The following is a 21,470-nucleotide window of genomic DNA, read 5'->3' on the forward strand; positions in this document are numbered from 1 at the left end:
AACGCCTTGTTTCTTTCCTTTACAGCAATTCGACATTCCTCTGTCCACCATGGCACCAAAGTCCTACTTTCCTTGCCTTTACTGGTCGGGATTGAGGCCTTGGCGGCTACCATAAGTACTTCAATAAACTGATTATTCATTTGATCAACGCTACCAGACTCATCAACCTTGTCAATCGTTTCCTCACATAATTTTTGGAATTTTGTCCAGTCAGCCCTATGAAAACTCCACTTCTTATGCACCTCTCTTAAAGATACCTGTATCTTCCCTCCAACATCACAGAAAACAGGATAATGGTCACTGCCTATGGTAGTGTCTGTTCTGATGGTCCACTGACTTATTCCTGCAAGGACAGTTGAGACTAGAGTTAAATCCAAAACGGACTCTGTTCCATTAACAACATTACATCTGGTCCTCCTACCATCATTCAGGCACACCAAATTGCATGTATCCATCAATTCCTCAATTACCTTACCATTTTTATCTGTGTGTGTGCCTCCCCACACTCTGCTATGGGCATCAAAATCCCCACACCAAATAACTCTACGACAGTCACTTCCTTCAATTGAACGAAGACGCGGCAGCTGGCGCAAGGATTGTAGAAATTCGCAATAACATTTGGTTCATTCCTGTCCCAAACCTCAATAGCAATATACTCCAAATCATTGCCTTTACCCAGGACTCTATATGGAATGTCTTGTTTGACAAACGTTGCACACCCTCCACCACGGTCCCTGTCATTTCTTATTATTTTGTACCCATACAACTCAAAATCCAAAGAAGATTTAAGCCGAGATTCCTGTACACAAATGACATCCGGTTTAACATCAAGTAGTTTGATGAAATGCTTCAACTCTAGGCCATTGACCAACAGACTCCTTGCATTCCATTGAAGAATAAGTACCATGATTACATAAAAGAACATCATGTTTCCTGACTTGACTGATAATTGAGGTTGTCTCTCACTTCTTCCCATGTCAGTCCTACTAACCCCAAGTGGTTAATCGCCGCCTTAACAATGGCCTGAATTTTCTCCTGCTTAGATCTCACATCAGCTGTGGTGTTTATCACTCCTGCAATGAATGTAACCAATGCCATCTTATCAATAACCATACTATTCGTGTTGATCCGGGTAACTCCTTGATCCTGAGATGCACCCTGTCCTGGGTTGACGTTGACCTGTTCACTCACTCTCATCACCCTCACTGCTTCAGCATAGGAGATCTTCTTCTCCACCCTCACTTTTTGAATATGATTTTCTTGTTTCATTCTCTCACAGCATACGCAACACTGTGACTCCCACCACAACTACAACACTTTGGTTGAACTCCATCTCCACATTTCCCATATTCGTGATCTCCACCACACCGAGCACATCTCCTCTTTTCCTTACAGTTTTTTGCTAGGTGTCCAAACCTTTGACAGTTAAAGCACCTCAGAGGTTTTGGAACTAGGCTCGTACTGTATAACTAATGAAACCCAAAAACACTTTCCTTGGCAGATTTCCTTCTTCAAAGTGTATCAGGATACTTTCACTATCCACCTTAAGTCCTTCTTTTGTTGCTTTCATTCTGACCACAGAAATCACATTTCCTCCTTGGATTTTGCTTTTCAGATCATCCATTTTCACACTAATGGGCACCCCAGAAATTACCACCTTGCATCCACCTCCCGTCTGTGCACCCACTTGCCCAGCATTTTCTACTTTAAACTTCCCCAATTGTTTTAAGTTCAAAGCTTTGTTGAGCTGCTCTTCATTCACAAATTGCATAAGAAGATTTCCATCTGACAGTACCTTAGCAGAAACTATATCTCCCACTTTACTGTTAAGTTCAGCTGTCAACACGAACAGACTCAGTTTTTTAATATGGACGTGTGTTCTTTCATTGAATCTTAGAACAACAAACATTCTTGTTCTCTCTCTTCTCTAGCTTCTAAAGAATCATCCCTACCACTACTGCTCCCACCTCTTTTACGCTTTTCCCTCCTCTGCTCACCTTGCACTTGCTCCAGAAGCATTTCCTCCTCTTCGTCAAAATCAACATAGTCCACTCACGGAGCAGTCATGCTCAACCTCCGCCACGGGTGGACTGCCAACCAGGTTTGAATTTTTGGCATTGCTCCAACCAGTTTTGCCAGCAGATGCCGCTGCCATCTGTCCTCTCTCCTCCATCCACCTCCACTCCGCCAGGTAGTTTGTTCTCTCAGCAGCCGAAACTTTTCTAGCTGTGTGTCACACTGTCCAGCAAAAAACCAGCGCAGCCCCTTCTGCTCGAGTCACGACCCACGTTTCCTTAACGCCGCTGCTCTGCTCTCCACAGTAAATAGAGAAGGGAGATTCTCTCTTCAAACGCTAGCTCGACAGCTGCCATCTTGCAAAGATACCATCTAGCACAACTTCCTCCCACATTCCTCCGACATTTCCGGTTCACGCACGTCAAAATTGCATATTTTGACGCGCAATTGATTTGTGTTGGACACGCGTCGAGGTGCGAATGTGCACGCTGTAACGTGCGGTGGAGATGAAGCCAGCCGCGGAGGTGTGCAGGTCGATAGCGAATGAGCAACAGCTTCTGACTTTCCAAAAGTACTCATTTATTTAGAATATCAAAAATAAAAGTGCTACCTCTACCACACATTACTCGAGAGCACACTAGTCCGCGTACACACTGGAGCATCCATTACGGGAAGAGTGTGAAGAAGAACAAAAAAAGGGTGACACACCAGTCATGAGACAGGAGGCGCCGCCATGTGGTGATACACTGCATTACAACAGCAACTGTTACATAGTCACCCCTGGTGAGAAAAAGGCAGTCCTCAGCCGTACACAGTTGAAAAAGCACACACCACCCCTAACAGTACCCTATACATAGAGGTTACAGCTAAGATTGGCACACACACAGGGCAAAAGACCATTCAAAAATGAATTTGGTGAAAATAAGGTGAACATATACAGTGGAAAATCAATTTTCTTTGTTTTGTCACTTTTTTTTGTAAATGCCAAGAATGAACCTTAACACACTAAAGAGCCATAAAACTGGATTAAGTAGAGCAAACAGAAACATCTACATATCATGACTCAAAATAACAATGCAACAAGACAGCATCAAACAGGTGTAACCAAAACATTTCACTTCAGATCAAGCCTAGTAGTGTGAAAATCATTAGTCCATCTTTTGTTGCTCCAGCCAGATGTAATTCTGGGGCAACGTCTGGGCCTGAGATTGTAATGTCCACCAGCAGCTGGGTGCTGGACAGATCTGGGTGAAACACTGTCTGGGACAGCGCCCACACCAGAAGAACAGTCAACGTCCGGTAAATCAAAGGCGAATGGCTCAGAGTCAATGTCAGTGTCTGCAGGGGGGCCAGGGCGTGCCTGAGAGTCAGAGTTCAGATCCTCTGCAGTCTCTCTCCCAGCAGGAGATGAAACACATTGTTCTTTGGAAGTGAGAGAGTCCCAGGTATGGAACGGTTGCATGTTCACAACATGATAAACACCTGCACCCAAACCGGAGTCCACCCAAGTGAGCCTGTAATTAACATCACTGAGTCTCTGAGATACACACAATGGTCCCTCAAACAGTGGTGCAAGTTTAGCAGTAAAGTTAGACTGAGCGTCCGACCTGGGGTGCGTCTTAACTCTCACAAGGTCACCAACACAAAACGTGGCATGTCAATGTCTCAAGTCATAGTAATGTTTTTGTCTGTCATGGCTATAGTCCAGAGCTGCTTTGGCGTGGTCGTGAGCTTCCTGCAGGGAGGCTCTTAGAGTCTCAGGGTAAGGTACACCCGGTTCATCAACACCTGCTGTAGAAGGCTGAGTGATAAGGTCAAGAGGGGTGTCTAACTCACGACCATAAAGCATCATGGCAGGAGTCATACCTGTACTATCATGGGGGGCGGTACGTAGAGCAAAGCAAATCTGAGGGAGAAACTTGTCCCATGATATGTGTTTATCACCTACATAAGCGCGGATTGCAGTTGTCAGAGTCCGGTTGTCGTGTTCGGTAGCATTCGTCTGAGGGTGATATGCTGTAGTGAGTCTGTGCACCGAGCCTAAGGCAGAAACGACATGTTCAAAAAGCTCGCTCACAAAAGGTCCACAAAGTGCTGTTCAAAGGTAGGTGAGGCGATAACAATGTCATCCAGGTAGACTGCGCAGGTTTTGTAAATGAGGCCAGCAAGCACAGAGTTCATGAGTCTCTGAAAAGTTGCAGGCGGGTTGCTGAGCCCAAAGGGCAGCACCCGAAACTGGAAGAGACCGCAGTGAGAGATGAAGGCAGTTTTAGGCTTCGAGTCCTCTGCTTCAGCAACCTGCCAATAGCCTCGCGCTAAGTCCAATATTGAGACAAACTTTCCCCGTGCCAGAAAGTCCAAAGACTCATCTACACGAGGCAGGGGATAAGAGTCTTTTCGGGTAACTTGGTTGAGCCCTCGAAAGTCCACACAAAACCCTGGTTCCGCGGCCGCTCTATTTACAATAACTACAGGGGCTGCCCAAGGGCTTGTGGAGGGTTCAATGATGTTGTCCTTCAACTTTTGTTGCACTTGTTCTTCAATCACACGTTTCTTAGCAGGTGACGTGCGATAGGGTGGGAGATTGACAGGTGTTGCATTGCCAGTCTTTATGGCGTGCTCAGTGATAGCTGTTCGACCAAGATGACCATCAAACAAGGAGCTAAACTTGCTGAGCAGATTGAGTAAAGCATCCTTGTTGTTCTCTGAGAGACTTGCTTCAGACAGTTTGGCTGTTAAGTCTGAGCGAACCAAAGACATCAGTGTTCCAGGTGAATGTAAGTAATCATTTTTGAAGGTCCTCCTCATCGTCTGCGAGTGGGCAGGGGATGTCCTCAATGTAGACTGTTCTAGTGGGAATGTGAATAGAAACAGAAGCTCTTGCCATAAAATCCATTCCCAGAATGAAAGGAGAAGACAAATCTGGTATTATTGCAAAACGCTGGTAAAAGTTCTTGTTCATGAATCCAATATTGAGCCAAATAACACCCTCAGGGATGCAGGGAGCATTATTGGCGAGGTTAACTGCAGGACCATTCCACTCACTTGGGTTTCTAGGGTAAGAGTCATTTACTTGAATGAGATCTGTTCGTATAGCCGAGAGGGAAGCACCCGTGTTGAGGGTAGCATCCACGGATGAAGCATTGAAGTTCACTTTCGTTCTTAGTGGGGTATTCCAGTGGACTTGTGAAAAATTGTCTTCTAAGTGTCCAAGACTGTGTCCACCCTGTAGTGAATCAGGCATGTGAGGCTCCGTTAGTAACTGGGGGTAGGTTGGCCTCTGTGAAATGTCCCCCCCCCCCCCCTGTAGTTTCCCGACTGCCTGTATTGTGGCTGGGATGTGGTGCTGCTTAATTCCACCTTTTCATGGCCTGGGTCAGAGGGGCCAGGCGTCAGCAATGGCTGGACTGGGCCATGCCTAGCAGTGTTTGAGGCTGAGGTTGGGTGTCCCTGTTCGGGCGCCAGTTGTAACGTGCGGTAGAGATGAAGCTAGCCGCGGAGGTGTGCAGGTGGATAGCGAATGAGCAACAGCTTCTGACTTTCCAAAAGTACTCATTTATTTAGAATATCAAAAATAAAAGTGCTACCTCTACCACACATTACTCAAGAGCACAGTAGTCCGCGTACACACGGGAGCATCCATTACAGGGAGAGTGCGAAGAAGAACAAAAAAAGGGTGACACACCAGTCATGAGACAGGAGGCGCCGCCATGTGGTGATACACTGCATTACAACAGCAACTGTTACAACGTGTCAAATTAGCTGGCGTCTAGAGCTGCATGCTCAGATGGCTGTTTTAGGATAAATAAATGTGTGCGCTCATGAACATGTGCCAATAGCTTTGTGTTAGATTGTGGTTGTGTGAGACGTTGTGTTTGGAGTTAGGCAGGTGGTTGATAGTGTCAGAGTGAGTAAAGGGTATATGTATGCTAGTCGAACAAAAAAAAAGAAATTTTATGCTGTGATGTACATCTTTAACTTTGTTTTAAATCTATTTTCTCAGTTTTCAGTTCTGGTTGATGTGTAATTTTACTAAACACAAGTGAACTCGTACACCTCAGCATTGATTCTGTTTACTGCAGTGGTCTCACTGACTGAAGTCGACCCATCCTGTGTTATAGAATAGAATAGAATAGAATAGAATGCCTTTATTGTCACTATACAGTTGTACAATAACATACAGAGCATCTCCTACTCAGTGTAAACATGCTGGGGGGGGGGGGGGGGGGGGGGTACAGTTCTGCAGCGCTATATAGATATAGACAGTATTAACATAGGGAAAAAGATATATATATATATATATATATATATATATATAATGTACAAATATGCAAGCCGTTTTTTAAAAAAAAGTAATATGTAATAAATAGTGTTGTGTATATACAGTTGAGTTATTGCACATAGAATTGGTATTGCACAGTGGTGGTCCATAGAGGAAGTGGGAAGAAAAAAAGTGTGTGTGTGTGTGTGTGGGGGGGGGGGGGGTGCTGTGTTATCGCTGCATGTGTGAGTTCAGGGTGGTTATGGCTTTGGGGAAGAAACTGTTTTTGAGTCTGTGGGTTTTTGTGCTGATGCACCTGTAGCGCTTCCCTGAGGGAAGCAGGCTGAACATGTTGAAACCAGGGTGGGAGCTGTCCTTGATAATGTTTGCTGCTCTGCTCAGGCAGCGGGAGGTTTTGTCTTAAGTTTAAATATGTAGCATATGTGTGAACACAATGAGGAAAAATAACAGGGCACTCCATCAGTGTTTTTACATTGTTTTAATGGCATTTCAAAAAAATTAATTTATTTCTGATTGTGGCTGATTTGTATTTACATTCATTATTTATAGACGTGTATTTTATGTATAAAGTAGCTTGTTTTCTTAACTATGTGATGGAGACTGTTGCTTTAAATCTCAACATTGTTGCTGCTTCTAAAATGATTCACAGTTGCACTATTGTGATCTAGGCTTTGTGTCTGTGCTACCAAAGTGAACATGTCGAACCTCCAATAGAACCAATAAGTTGTTTTACAAAAAATCAGCATTAATGTTAACTTGCTGTTGGATACAAAAAGACTGATTTAATTGAATGTAACATCATTTCTTCTCAACTGTGTTGAGTCTTACACATTGTACACATAAAAATCTAGATAAAAATAAATACATTTGTTTCTCACACTACTCTTTTGGTCAAAGTGTTTATTTTGACAAAGCTAAATGACACAAAGTGATTACACTTAGAAAACTGACTTCAAGTCATACATGTCAGTGGGGTGTGGGTAGATGTTTGATCAGCGGCTGATATTAGCTGTTTGGCGATGTGTTAACACTGATGTTTATAACAGCTGAAAAATATAAATTGAGTGTTGCTGTGGTATAATTTATGCATGGTTTCTCCACCAGAGGGCACTCTGCAGCTTCCCTGTTAGCAACACACATTTGGGAGGCCACAAATAACAACCAGCGGATCTGAGTAGCCGGGCTGAATAAATAACTACACATTACAAAAGTATCTGTCAGTGTATATGAATATTAGGTTTTTAAATAACCAAATATCAGTATTAACAAATCTGACATCAGTCATGCTCGAGTGTGAAACGGAATAAGTTATAAATAATTAAGCTGTGTATCAATACTTGTACAATTAAATGCTAGCTTCTGTAATGCCCTTTTAACACACATTAAAAATCTGTTCGACTTTCGTACCGCTAAAGGCCTCTGGAATATGGTTTAATTATTTGAAATCAACAGTTTAAACAGATTTTTTAAAAATGTCATCATTAAGAATCACTGTAGCTGCACTGACAAGGTCTGTTAGTACCACCTCATGAGACAATGGCTCATTCTTATACTGAATATGGAAATCAGGTAATTAATGAACAAGTGAATTAATGTAAAACTAAATGTAACTCAGTTTTTTCCTCTCGTCCCTCTTCCAGAATGTGAATGTGCAGCGCAGCACTGAAGACGCTCTGCAGACAGTCCCTGCTCACTTCTAAACTCCTCCACTTCCTGTTCCAGCCGAGACCTCATCTGACTGTTTTTTTAGGATTTCTGAACAGCCTTCACGGTGCTGCTCAGCTGCTGAATGAGGCAGCTTTTTGCCTGTCTCAGAGACATCTTTTTACACTCTCACTGTAATGCACTTTCACTAAATGTCCTCCATTTTAAACATTTATTTTAATCGCAAAGAGCTTGACTCTCTTTGGGGGAGGGCAACAAAAGGCAGATGTGATTTTTTTTTTATATGTGGACCTTGTTAAAGGTGCAAAAATATTAACTTTAATCATCGTCTTCCATGATTATATTAATATTTACTGTATAGTGGGCATTGTGTATACTGCCATATGGGCCCGTTGTTTGTTTCTGAAGGTGTTTTTATATGAAGAAAGAGAAGGAAAAAAAACAACACCAGAAAAAGATTGAGGACACTAATCAAATTGCTTTAAGTATTTTCCTTTTCTTGGCTGTTAACGTTTCTTTTTTCTTTTTTTAACTAAATGGAACAACGTGCCGTGACTGCTCTCGGTGTTATAAATGAAATCATTCCAGAGATTTAACAGCGAGCAACCCACCCCTCCTGAAAAAACATTATGGGGGGTTGAGATATTAAATGCATGCAGCGTGTTTTCTCAAAAACGTAAGCTGATATGCTAAAAATCCAAAATGAAGCACTTCCATTGTTGTAATCTTATATACAAAGCTATTTGTATATAAGATTAAACGTTCAAAGGCTGTTACTTAAAGCATTTTAAATCACTCCAACCTTCACAAATGAAAAAGAGTATAACAAAACTGTGAAAACTGTAGATGCATGTTTGTTAAATTTGTGTGTAAAAACATGTGTATTATACTTTTTGTGGGGTAATGGCTTATATTACTATACTGGGGGAAAAATAACCCAAAATGCCTTTTGTGTTTCCAGCTGTTAGACCTCAATAAATTTGAATGTTTCTTGTAAAGAAAACTGGAGTTGTGTTTAAAGACTGAACAGAAATCACAGAAAATACAAAGCAGACTGGGTTTTTTTATTCGTCTTCATTGCCAGCAAATGTATTCTTGTTTCATTGACGACAGACTCGTCTGTGTACTTGTGAACTACAGCAAGAATCATTATCTAATTGATTGCATTCATGGGTTGAAGTATGTTGTAACAAAACAATAAAGGAAATTAATATGCATATAGTATATATATTGTCTATATATTTAAAAAAATTAAATTATCTGGAAAAAAAGATCCATATTAGCCTGTGCTCATGAATATTGATAACTCTTTTTAAGGACCTGCCCTGACTCGTTATGTTCAAGGCAGAAATGAATGTTTCGCGCGTAAATGTTCATTATGTACAACCGCCAACATTTCTGAGCACAGAGGGAATTTAAGTTTAAAGGCTAAAAGCTCATTGGCCTGTACATCATTACTGTACGTCTTATGTAGCTCAGCTTTTATTGGCTGATCATAGTTTGTCTCCTCTGATGTGAACGCTCCACAGTGACGGCCAAGATTGCAAAAGGAATGCATTTTTCCGAGTTTCCTCGTTCTCAGAACTGCAACAGAAGAACAAAAAGCAATGAAAATCATATTTTAACTCTTGGTCATCTTTATTTAAAGTTTTGCACGTGAAAGAATTACTGAAACTCACATTTTTGAGGAACTCCTCAGCAACGATGCGAGCCCTGGCGTTGACAGACAGCTTCATTTCACTAATCTCCTTGTCAATTTCCTCCATGAAATGAATGACAAAGTCCACTAGCTTATGCTTGTACATCTGTTCTGTGTGGAAATTGGTGATGAGAAAGCTGATGTCATAGCCCTGTGAAATTAAAGAGAACAGTAACGTTAACGATGATCTCATCACCACATTCACTTGAACTGAATGCTGTTGAGTTCAAAAACTAATATAACTCTCCATACTTGAATCAATGAGCCTGTTATTTGGAACTAAACTTTATATTTTATTTGTGGAAAACACTGGAGGTAAAAGGGCAGCTGCTATTTTAACCTAAAACAACGTTCAAGAACATGTCGCTACCTACATAACTATATAAAGTTTTTGTGTTTAATAATGTTTATGACACTTGAAGGTTCATAAAAGTTTTTATTTTTAATTTTATTTGATGAACACTGCCCACCCCTTACATACTACATAAAAATACTTAAACAATTAAATGACAGGAAAGTTCACAGTAAATTAAGAAAACATTATCTTTCATAATTACAGGACAGTCTGTGCAATGACCTATCATACAATTTTCTGTATTTTTGCACATTTATCATGTGCAAAATGACCCATTTGTGGCCATGTTGCCCAGCAACCACCTACCAACTGACTAAAATCCTCTGACTAAACAATACTGATGTACTGTATGTATGTACTGATGATAATGTCATTACTAGTAATAATAGTAATAATAACGATGCGGGTTAAATTTGATGTTGTCTTTGGTTTCTTTTGGCAAAAAAATTATAAAACAATATGAGTGTAGAAAGCTGCAGAATTTAAAACATTTTTTAAATATTATCATTATTGTCAATGGCAACAAAATGCCCAACACCTCTAATAGGAACCATTTAAGTGTGACTGATGCATTTTCCAAGGCCACTTACCTCCACTGGTTTCCTCCTCAGGATGAAGAAGTTCTCTGCTCTCATCATCATGAAGCGCATGAACTTATGGCACAGAATCTTCTCAATCTCATCGGCCTAGAACAAATTAGTTAATTAATTAAAAATAATAATGGGCATTATAAACAGCTGTGACGTTTACATGAGTGTGTTAATTACTAACATCTGGTCTAAGTCAGGGTCTGCACTCACCTGCTTGACAGCGATGCTGACTCTGACAGAGTTGATGGAGCCTTCGATCAAAACCTTCTCCTTGTCATTACGGCTGATGATTACAGGCTGGAGGAGCAACTCTTTACTGCTCCTAAAAAGAACCAGAGAAACACACACACAGACTATAAACACTATAGGTCCATATGCATAGTGACGTTAAACTCCTTCAAGTTGCTAGGCTCACCTCACTTCCACCTCTGGCTTGTTGTGTCTCTCCACCACTTGTGAGGAGAAATTCTCCAGGCAGAGGGCGGCCTGCAGTGTGGCACGCACAGCGTTGAGATACGGGCGCAACGTTGCTGTCTGAGAGTGAAAACCAAAGAAAAAAAACAAGAGAATATTTTCTTAACCATATCTGTCTATTCCCAGGTACAGCCAAGTGTGACTGGACAATAAGAGGTCATGAGTGTTTCATACAATTTCTCCTGCTTGCAATACTTGCTTATGTTCAAAAGTTATGTCAAGTCAAAAAACAGTCCTGTCATTAACACGAAGATAAAGGTATCCATAACAGGAGATAGAAACTACCAAGAAATCCTGATGCTGGTGTAATATATAAAATCTCAATCAATAAGGGGGAAACCAACATAATACATGCAGCTGTTGTAACGCAGGTAGCTCTGAGTGACACTGATTCATTTTTGGCACATGGACAACAGGAGATTTATTTGAATCTACTCTAAAAACATCCCCAAAAGGAAGTTGTCGGCAACTGCAATTTAGCAACTTCCTGTATTTAACTGACAGACAGATGTTATAGTAGGGTTAATGAGCATTTCACCCCTTATTAGAAATAAATTGTGAGAGATTGGAATGGATGTGGTCAAGCGAGTCATCTTTAACCATATGTATGTGTACACCAAGAAAACATTCCTAACATGGTTGGGGTTTTCGGGGATGACTGTGGCTCCATCCAAAGAGCATGAAAGGGCTGAATTGTTTACTCAGTATTAAAAATGATGAGTCATATGTTATGGCATTTGCACTCACCAGATCTAAACCCAGTTGAAAACCAAAGTAGGATTTTCCGTTGGCGAGTTAGCCCATAATGAGATACATACTGTTTGATGACACTTAAGGGATCATCATCAAACATGTTTTTATTTTATATTGTATATTTTTTAACTGCCAAAAACTGGTAATGCTTTGTTCACTTTATCCTCTGATCACATGCATAAATCAAAGTCATCAATATCACAATGCAGCATACACTCATTGGTCACTTTATTAGGTATACCTGTTTAGCTCCTTGTTAATGGAAATATTTATTTAGCAAGTCCTATGGCAGCAACTCAGTGCATTTAGTCATGTAGACCTGGTCGAGCAATTTGCTCAAGTTCAAACTGAGCATCTGAGTGGGGAAGAAAGGAGGTTTTAAGTGAGTATTTCAGAAACTGCTGACTGACTGAGATTTCCCCACACATCCATCTCTAGGGTTTACAGAAAATGGTCCAAAAAAGAGAAATATACAGTGAGCTGCAGTTCTCTGGGTGAAAATGCTTTGCTGATGCCACAGGTCAGGTGACTGGCCACAGTGCTTCAAGCTAATAGGAAGGCAACAACACAAAAAACCTTCTCCAAAATTGGACAACGGTAGACTGGAAAAGCTTTACCGGTCTGACCAGTCTCAATTGCTGCTGACAGTTTCAACAGTCAGATGGTAACATTAACATTTGAGGTAAACTACATGAGAGCATGGATCCATCCAGCCTGGTGTCATTGGTGGCATGATGGCATGAGAATATTCTCTTGTCACCAACTGAGCACCGTTTAAATCCCACAGAGTACCCAGGTATTGCTGTATACAGTGTACCCATCTTCTGATGACTGCTTCAAGCAGGATAAGACACATGTTTCCTAGCTCAAAACATCTCAAACTGGTTTTTTGAACATTATGAGAGATCAGATATGAATCCAGTAGAGCACCTTTCTGATGCGGTGTAATAGAAGGCTTGGATCAAGAACATGCAATCAACAAACCTGCAGCAACTGTGTGATGCCATCGTGCCAACATGGCCCAAAATCTGTGATGAATGCACCTTGTTCAATCAAGACACACCTGAAGCAAAAACGTACTAGCAAAGTGTGCCTAATAAAGTGTTCGGTGAGTGTTGCCACATGCCGTACAAAAGTCAGTAAGACAAATTAAAATGTTAAAAGCTTTTATTTAAATATGCAACATGGCTTAGCAATAGAATATTTTTTTTTTACATAAGCTCCAGAGGGTGCAGCACCTCCACCCTAAATCTCTCCTTATCAAACATATCATCAGGTCAGCTGTGACAACCAGCTCGCCAGATGCAACCCTCCCTTTTCAACACCGCAGACAGCACTGTACGCTATTTAACAATTAATATTACTACAGAGTAAGGACCTATCTGTTCTCACCATCAGCATGAACTATAACCAAACAGCAATCTGCCTTTTCTTTTAGCAAGAAAACTAGCTGGCTAAAATTAGCCTGTTAGCAATCCCGGTCATCTAGCTACTCTAAGTGTCACAAATGGGGAGTAACAAAATCCGTTTATGGGTGCATTTTCCGTTAACGAACGGCTACAAACCCAAAACCCACAACGCCGAATATGTACGACTATTCAGCTATGTCGTTTCATAAGTACATATGTCTAATTTCTCTTACCATTTCTCAGTGTCAGGAGAGGCGGCTAAAGGCGGAAGTAGCTGCACTAACGGAGTCTCTTCCGTGAATATTCCGGAAATTATCCGCTGCTGTCGCCGCTGTGATGATACTGTCGATCCGTAACCAAGCAAATACAGGGCCAGTGTGGCTGATACCATAATTTATAAAGGAGGTGTAGCATTACTTATGTAGACGTGTATCATGAGCTGTTTGTCATGACTTGAGAGTAATCATCATCAATTTGCAAATCTGAACTTTCCACGATAATTAGTTAACACAACAAACTACATCTTTCAGGTTTTCATGTATATCGAAACTATTACGTTAAAAAGGAAAGCAAAGTGAGTGTCTGTTATAGCTAAATAACGTCTACCAACATTATAATGCACCGTAATGTGAAATGGAAATGGAGATGATATATCTTCAGGAGTCGGACCACACCTCCATACATGCCCCTTCCGGTTCTCTGTCTATATATGACCCCTTGTACTACAAGCTGTTTGTTCAAATCCTAAATTGCCTCAATTTATGCTCACACCATCTGCCATTATCTACTAGAAACGCTGTCAAACCTTGAATTAGAATTTAATCCCAGCTAGTATTTTAGTTTCCTTAAATGGTAAGTCATTCCAGTAAAGCAGCTATAATTGCTTACCTAACTGGAATGCAGCTTTTGCAGTTGTCAGTAACGCCTGAAGAGCCTGCGGGTATTACTGCTTTTTCTGGTATTCTTGCTTTGCCTGGAAAGCAGAACAAGAATACCAGATGCTCACTTGATTCCTTTCCAATTCTATTTTTTCAGAGTTTGAGAGTTCTGGTAATACACAGTACTGCATGGTACTGCTCAGTGACACACACTTTAGTAAGCCCTATGCTTATTTTGAACATGGATAAAAAGAAATGCTTTTATGTGAGCGAGGCCTGTCTGCAACAGGATGCATTGTTCTGTTGTATAAGGCCATTCCAACATGTTAGCAGTTATTCTGGGCGATTTCCATTTTTTCTATAAAGTTAGGAGAACCTATTGCTATTTTTCTAACTTTTTAGTGTTTTGCACCCATCCATCCAATTTCATCTGATTATCCAATTCAGGGTGGCAGGAGGGATCCCAGCTGTCATAGACACCATAGACAGGTTACCAATCTGTCACTGAGCTAAATAGAGACAGAAAATTCATCTTTACAGGCATGGTGATGCAGTGATTAGCACTGTTGCCTCATAACAAGAAGGGCCTAGGGCCTTTCTCTGTTGAGTTTCAGTATTCTTTCCGGGTAACTGCATACAGTCCAAAGACATGTGTGGGATTAGGCTAATGTTCAACTCTAAAATGACCGTAAGTGTGTGAATTGGGTCTTTTGCCAGAAGTGAATTTATCCCAAGTGGCCACATCTGCCACTAAAAAGCGAGAACGTAAGTGGCTCATCCATCTTACTATCCATCACAATTCACAGGTGGTGGCAATACTACTTGTGTGGAGATTGCACGTGCTCACTGTGCCTGTACCGCTTCCTCCCACAGTCCAAAGACATGCTTTTTAGGTTAATTGGTGATTCTAAAGTGGCTGTGGATATGAGAAGTGCTTGAATTGTATAGAATAAAACACTGCAGAAATGTTTGGTTAAAATGTGACTTTTAGTCTAAAGTGCTCTGAGTGGTCAGTAGAAAAGCTCCAAATGCAAGTACATTACATTAAAATCAGGCAAATAAAAGAGTTTGAGTTCAGGAGTATTATGACTACACTGAAATAAAAAGCATGAAAATATATGTATCAGTGTGTCACTGGACTGACTATATTACTTTTGTTAACATGGTGATAGAAAGGCCCCGATATCCAGTCCCACCGCCCTTAATGTGGGAGTCAACAAATAGAACCACTCACAGCATGATCATTAATGATAAGATCATAATCATCACGTTTTAACAAGATACAAGTGATATACGAAAAAGTGTGGCAAAATTATATTTTGAGTTATCAAAAAGTTTAAGTAGGAGGAACAGTAGTAGTGGTTTTTGTGGAAGGATGAACGCTAGACACCTCTAGCTAAAGCAGAAGTGCCAAAATTGCAGTTTCTCTAATAGCCACTAGATGGTGTCTTGTAAAGCAAGTCAAACCTGACAGTCTCCCATGTTAAAACAATGCTAAATAGCGTTAAAGACCATGTTTAAAACATAGCAAAAAAAAATAAAAATAAAAATAAAATTATGTACTTAGGATCTTTCAAGATAAATATCAAAATTTTTAACAACAAAATACTAAAACATGAGAACAAAAAAATTACTCCAAAACAAGTTTATAAATCTAAGTTTTAAAAACTAATCCACCAAGTCCACAGATCTCAGGCTCAGAGGGAGAGATGTCTTTTGTACTCTATCTCTATCTTTGTATGCTGCAGAGCCAGCAAGCCCTGATCACATGACCTCTGGGACATGCTGGAGATATATGGATGCAAAAGTTCACTGATGTACACTGATGCTTGTCTATTATAAAAATAAACCAAAACGAATAAAATAAAATAGAAATCTTAAAATGTACATGGTAGTTCATCAGGAGTCAGTTCAGCTGAATTAGCAACAGTGTGTTATGTGAGTATTTAGAAGAGTTTGTCAGTGGTGCAAGCTTCAAAGTTCCAAGGAGGTCTTGTTAAGATAATAACCATCAAAACAAATGAGCAACTTAAACCCAATGAAGTAAAGACATGAAAAATATTCAGTCCAGTTCAGAGCATGACACAGTGGAGTTTGACTCAGTTTCTTAATCGATTTAAAGTGATAAAAGCAAAGATGAACCAGAGATTTATTGAGCATTCAAAGTGAAAAATCAGTCAAAGGTTACCCCAAGATTCCTGCGAGAGATGCTAGAAATGTGTATTAATTTGTTTATAAAGATAGAGGGGGCCCTTCCATGTGCAGCACATTGTGTGAAGGGTAGTGTTGATGGAATAAACAATGGCATGGAGGAGGGAGAACAGTAGGCTGTTTCCATTCCCTGGGAGTGAGGTGGAGGTGATGTAACCAAGGTGACAGTGTGTTTCCAAAAAGTTAAGAGAGAAGATGGTTCGAGTTTTCCCTTAGCAGCTGCATATTTTTGCTGAAGACTTAGATTCCTCATTCTCTCCAAATACTATGGGTTCAGGGAAGTCATTATACAACTCCACATCTGTCCCCTGTGAGGCCTGAAAAAAAAGCCAACAGAGTTTTGAAAAGTCAACGGGCACACAATGCCACAATATATTCCAAAACCAACATTTTTTCCCCTCATTCCATAAAACTGTAACTCACCTGTTTGAGTGTGTTACTTGCAATTGTCTGGAATGCCTGTTCTAGATTTGTGGCGTCTTTCGCACTGGTCTCAAAGTAGGGGATGTTGTTCTTACTTTGGCACCAGGCTTGAGCCCTTTTGGTGGTCACCTGTGGATATACAATATCATTAATATACTCACTGGATACAAAATTATACTCACTGGATGGTGTCAGGCTGGACCCCTGTTTGCTTTCAGAACTGCCTTATTTCTTTATAACAACAAAGTGCTGGAAATATTCCTCAGAGTTTCTGGCTCATTCTGATTTGACACAATCACACGGTTGCTGCAGACTTGTCAGAACAGTGTGGACACTTTGTAAATGCTCAGTTTTCTGTATTAACTGATCATAAAGTATGATCCAATGTTTAGGTCAAAAGTACAGATAGGCACACTATTCTTATCTTCTTATCTTTAGTTGTGGGCCCACAACTAGGTCAGTTAGCCTAAGTGCTAAACTATCTGCCTTTATAGACAATTTGTCTACCAATAGACTAAAGAATTTCTAAACTTTGAGATTACTTTGTGACACTTTATGGACATCAGCAATGTTTTAAACACTAGTTTATTAAGCTATGTACAAATGGCATGAAACAAACATCTTTATTTATCCCATACAATAGCCTTCAGCCAATAGCCAATAGCCTTTACTCGCTCTGCTCAGTATTGTAATTTCTCCTTTCTCACACATCTGTTATGTCCCCTAAGACGTCCAGCGGACGCGAAAAAGCAAGAAGTGTTCAGGCAGAAAAATAGTGAAGGGGGCTCTTTTAAGAGCAGAAATATGTTTTCTTTTAATTATTAATTAAACTAAAAGACGGACAAACTGCTATTAAAATAAAAACAAAATAAATAAACAAAATAAAACTCAGCAGTTGATTACTATGCAAAAGAATGAGAAATGTAAAATGATCAAACACACCCTCCTCTCCAGAGAGGGTGCTGGAGCTTTTTCTTCTTCAGCAGCTGAAAAACCAATATACAGGCTGTCACTGCCACTGACTGGATTTGTGACGCAAGACTGCAAAAAGCAAGAGGCACCATGAGATGGGAGGTTCCCATCCCACAAAAACTTTGTGCAGTAATCTCCACAAACCAGCTGTATTGTTTCTCTTTCGGTTTTTATCTTAGTTTAAAGATGCAGAATTTCTATAGGTCCTTTGTATTCACTAAAGTTTAACCAACATGTTGCCATGCCCATTTCCAGTTTTTTGTTGTACTTTGGAGAGCTGCCTAGTATTCGCAATCTGTTAGCAACCGAAACAATTTCAAGGAGGTTTTTGGTCAGAGGATACACATGTAGCTCCATGTCCTGAGGGATGTACATGTAGCCCTCAGGACCAGAAGTTGCCAGAGGGTCACTAACCAGTCTTTAGGGCTGTGTGACTAGGATGTTGAAATCTTGATCCTTGACCTTATGTAGTCACAATTATTGTCACACATCCAACGTGGCAGCCAAATAAACATCACACGCCAGTAGCGTTAGATGCAGAGCACCAGCTGTTCAAGTTTCTCTTCTCTCTGGTAAAACGACCGTAGCTTTGACCAGATGTATATCTGAGACTTCTAAAACACCATCAGTAGGCGTCAGGCACAAGGAGGGTGTCTGAGCTTTTTATAAACCAGACCGTACTCAGCAGAAAAGGCAGAACAAGCTTCCGGGGACTTATCTGTAAATTCACACTGCAGCATTATGGCTCACACATGCTGAGGCCAGTGCAGCGAAACCTCTATGCACTTGAATTCGGTGAAAAAGGTCTGAGTTCTGTTCTCAGAAAACACTCGAACTGGGGGAATATTTCCACGGGAGACACCTGTGCACCTACAGTAGCAGAACGAGAGCTTATCAGCTCCAATCGCTGCAACCTAATATCTGTCTCAGCCTCAGTTTCTTTAGTTTAAACTCCACCACCAACACTGGAACTCGCTCTAATGTCCCTGCTCAGGCTGACATGGCATGCAAGATGGACCTTCAGCTTAGCATACATTTCAAAACTAAGAGAAGGTTTAACAGAGAAACAATTAAATTGAATCAGATCTGGCTCTTCCAACCCTACCACACTCAGTGCTTTGGACTTTCCTTCCTAGCTTTGATTGACAGACACTAGAAAAGGTTTTACTCTGCTTTCATTTATGAAACGTATCAGAAGAAAATTGTGTTTTTCACAAAAAATATGTGAGTCTTGAAAGTTTATCTTTAAATCTTATCCATTTATAAATAGACTTGAGAGACAAAATAAACCTTGATTTCATAAGAGGCTGCTATATCTTTTCCCTTACCTTAGTCATATCTGTGGCAGGTAAACAGTCATCACATTGTTACTAACAAATAGAAAGTTTACTGCTCCAGCCGTCTTACTATAATATTTAGCAGTATTTTCTCAAAGATCATCCTAATTGCTTTCTTATATAAAAACAGGCAAATGTTATGTTATACAGTTTTACCTGGTCAGTTGATTTCTGTGCCCTAATGTCTGCTCATTCAGGTACATTCATCAGTGTTTTTAAATAATATCAAGGGTGTTTTAGACAGTCGGTCAATAACACTTGAGGCAGTAATTTAATAGAAACACAAACACTCCCATCAGTCTTCATTTTAGTCAACATACATCAATCAGCTAATCTTTTAAAACACAAGCACTTCATTTACCATCATGAGCTGGAAAGCACCTGCATTCTTTCTGATAGGAAATTCAATACCAGTACTGTGAAGTAAAGTTATCTATGCTATGGCAGAGACAGCCTTCTAACAAACATACGGAACCCGGACCTTTTTGTCTCAGGAATCTCATACCAACCTCTCTGCTTTCCAAGTCAATCTTGTTGCCTAGCACCACAAATGGGAAGTTCTCGGGATTTCGAGGGCTGGCCTGGAACAGAAACTCTTCCTTCCAGTTGTCAAGCGATTTGAAGGTTTTTTGCACTGTCAAGTCAAAAACCAGCACACAGCAGTCTGCTCCACGATAGAAGGCAGCATTCAAAGACTGGTACCTCTCCTGGCCAGCTGTGTCCCAGATCTAGGCAATGAAAGAGAAACGCAGTTAGTACCAGGACACCAAGACTAGAGATAATGCAGAACAACAACGTCCTACTAAGGACCTGGAAATGTCTTTTCTCAATAAAGCTGTGCTTGAAGCTTTAAACATTAAATCTTCATTTGTCCTCATATGATCAAAGAGTCCAACTACTTTTTATGCCACACCTGCAATACAACAACCTGGTCTCCAACCATCACCTCCTTCGTTAGGAAGTCTGCTCCTATTGTGGTTTTGTACTGGTTACTAAACTTCTTGTTCACATACTGGTTCATTAAGGAGGTCTTCCCAACACTGAGAAAAGAAACAGCAGCACAACAGATATATGAATGTGGTTAAATCTTTTTTAAATTTCTATTCCAAGTTGAGTTTAAATAAAAGCAGCATGTAGTATAGACAGGTTGAAATATGACTGCTTCAAACATATCACCAACCATTTTAACATGTGGTCTGTATAGCAGTATAGCTGGTTATATTATCTGTATTCATGTGGTAAAGGAAAATAAAATAAGAGTAGGGTAATATTATCCATCCATAATAAGAGAATAGATTCAGTAAATAAGTAAATTGGTGCAAATACATAATAATCCACGTGAGTGAGAGAGCAGTGATTGGTACGAGGAAGCAACTCTGACAATCAAGAAAAATGTTTGTTTCGCTCTCAGTTGTGGATATCTGATAAACAGCTTTGTGTTGTTATGCACACTTAAACCACCTTTATTAAGTAGTTTTAAACATTCCTTTAAACAGTATTTCAGCAACTAAGGTATAATTGTGCATAAAACAATAGGATTAACTAAGTCTTAAATGCAAGATACATAGTTAATATTCTGACTGGCGACAGCTTATTGCACAACAACAACAACTTGTGCCAACGACAAAGTAACACACTTTAAAATTACATTTAAAATACATTAACCTCAAAACCTCACAATGAATCTCCCAGGATGATGACTTTCAGGAGCGCCCTCTTCTTGGATGTCATTTTTCCACAGCTGCATTAAGACAAAACGCAAGAGAGTTTAGTTACTAATGCTTTCCTGATTTCCTGTGTTGACTTTTCCTGGCCCTGCACCAATCATGTATGAATGCCACTCATTCCAGTCATGTACCTTATAACCTGTTTTGCAAATCAATCCAACTCCTCCTCAAACCAGGTGACATCAAATGTTTCAGCTGATTTCGGTGTCACTAAGCTGACAGCACACAGATTTCAATCCACTGTCAAGCTTCGTATGGTATAATTATGCAAAACAACCACAATCACAAACATAACATGAGTTCTGTTCAACATACATTGATTAAAGAATTTGTTTGCCACACTGGATATGGCTGATCTAAGCCATGGGTCAGCCACACCCAGTGTGTCAACTGGATCTAACTGTTGTGTAATCTTTTTTGAACACGTAAGTGAATATAAGTAAGTGAATATATATTGTACTGCTACCTTTAAGTGTCGTGATCAGCTGATATATTTTAGAGCCCAAAGCTTGAAGTAAAAAAAAACAAAGAGAGAAGTTAGATTGTTTGTAATTTTGAGTCTCTGTCTCAGTGTTATTTCCTGTTTTATTTTGATAGTCTCTTGTGTCACGTGTTTTGTTTTGCTTCCTTTTTCTTGTTTTCCTTGAGCAGTTTCAGCCAGTGTTTCTCATTTCCCTAA

General features: G+C 40.2%; 3 protein-coding genes across 6 annotated transcripts in view; 1 reads left to right on the top strand and 2 right to left on the bottom strand.

The window, feature by feature from the left end:
* The window catches only part of pfkfb4b (6-phosphofructo-2-kinase/fructose-2,6-biphosphatase 4b), a 33,089-nt gene extending 24,616 nt beyond the window's left edge, over positions 1 to 8,473 (top strand). For all 3 annotated transcript variants that reach the window (XR_014874054.1, XM_085159207.1, XM_085159210.1), the window contains one exon: positions 7,939 to 8,473. Coding sequence is in view for 2 of the 3 variants with exons in the window: in XM_085159207.1 (XP_085015333.1) it covers positions 7,939 to 7,998 (60 nt within the window). In the remaining variant the exon portion in view is untranslated. The remainder of the gene's footprint in view (positions 1 to 7,938) is intronic.
* Positions 8,474 to 8,475: 2 nt separating this feature from the next.
* Positions 8,476 to 13,586, bottom strand: arpc4 (actin related protein 2/3 complex, subunit 4). Its single transcript, XM_085159219.1, has 6 exons — positions 13,477 to 13,586; positions 11,023 to 11,141; positions 10,818 to 10,929; positions 10,608 to 10,703; positions 9,643 to 9,813; positions 8,476 to 9,547 (listed from the first exon to the last, which is right to left on the bottom strand). The coding sequence occupies exons 1-6, from the start codon at positions 13,477 to 13,479 to the stop codon at positions 9,542 to 9,544; spliced, it is 507 nt and encodes a 168-aa protein (XP_085015345.1). The 5' UTR covers positions 13,480 to 13,586; the 3' UTR covers positions 8,476 to 9,541.
* A 2,092-nt stretch (positions 13,587 to 15,678) lies between these two features.
* LOC146518580 (ras-related protein rab7-like) lies at positions 15,679 to 20,888 on the bottom strand. Of its 2 annotated transcripts, none has more exons than XM_085159215.1 (5): positions 20,743 to 20,888; positions 19,978 to 20,104; positions 19,574 to 19,792; positions 16,756 to 16,884; positions 15,679 to 16,649 (listed from the first exon to the last, which is right to left on the bottom strand). In XM_085159215.1, exons 1-5 carry the CDS (start codon positions 20,793 to 20,795, stop codon positions 16,545 to 16,547), a joined length of 633 nt encoding a protein of 210 aa, XP_085015341.1. In that variant the 5' UTR covers positions 20,796 to 20,888; the 3' UTR covers positions 15,679 to 16,544. The 2 variants fall into 2 exon arrangements, with proteins under 2 accessions (XP_085015341.1, XP_085015343.1); XM_085159217.1 differs by having other exon boundaries at positions 20,730 to 20,838.
* Positions 20,889 to 21,470: the final 582 nt, after the last annotated feature.

This window comes from Neolamprologus multifasciatus, chromosome 5 (genome assembly GCF_963576455.1).
Source record: "Neolamprologus multifasciatus chromosome 5, fNeoMul1.2, whole genome shotgun sequence".
Classification (NCBI taxonomy): Eukaryota; Metazoa; Chordata; class Actinopteri; order Cichliformes; family Cichlidae; genus Neolamprologus; species Neolamprologus multifasciatus.

What these genes read in the sequence shown, in the direction of transcription:
- arpc4 (XM_085159219.1), bottom strand. An exon ending in TCAGCATCGCTGTCAAGCAG is followed by an intron (nt 10,704 to 10,817) that starts GTGAGTGCAGAC and finishes AATTTGTTCTAG; the next exon opens with GCCGATGAGATTGAGAAGAT. An exon ending in TGAGGAGGAAACCAGTGGAG is followed by an intron (nt 9,814 to 10,607) that starts GTAAGTGGCCTT and finishes TTAATTTCACAG; the next exon opens with GGCTATGACATCAGCTTTCT.
- LOC146518580 (XM_085159215.1), bottom strand. Translation starts at nt 20,795, where the DNA reads ATGACATCCAAGAAGAGGGCGCTCCTGAAAGTCATCATCCTGGGAGAT. An exon ending in ATCATCCTGGGAGATTCATT is followed by an intron (nt 20,105 to 20,742) that starts GTGAGGTTTTGA and finishes TTCTTTTCTCAG; the next exon opens with TGTTGGGAAGACCTCCTTAA. An exon ending in ACCAGGTTGTTGTATTGCAG is followed by an intron (nt 19,793 to 19,977) that starts GTGTGGCATAAA and finishes TTCATTGCCTAG; the next exon opens with ATCTGGGACACAGCTGGCCA.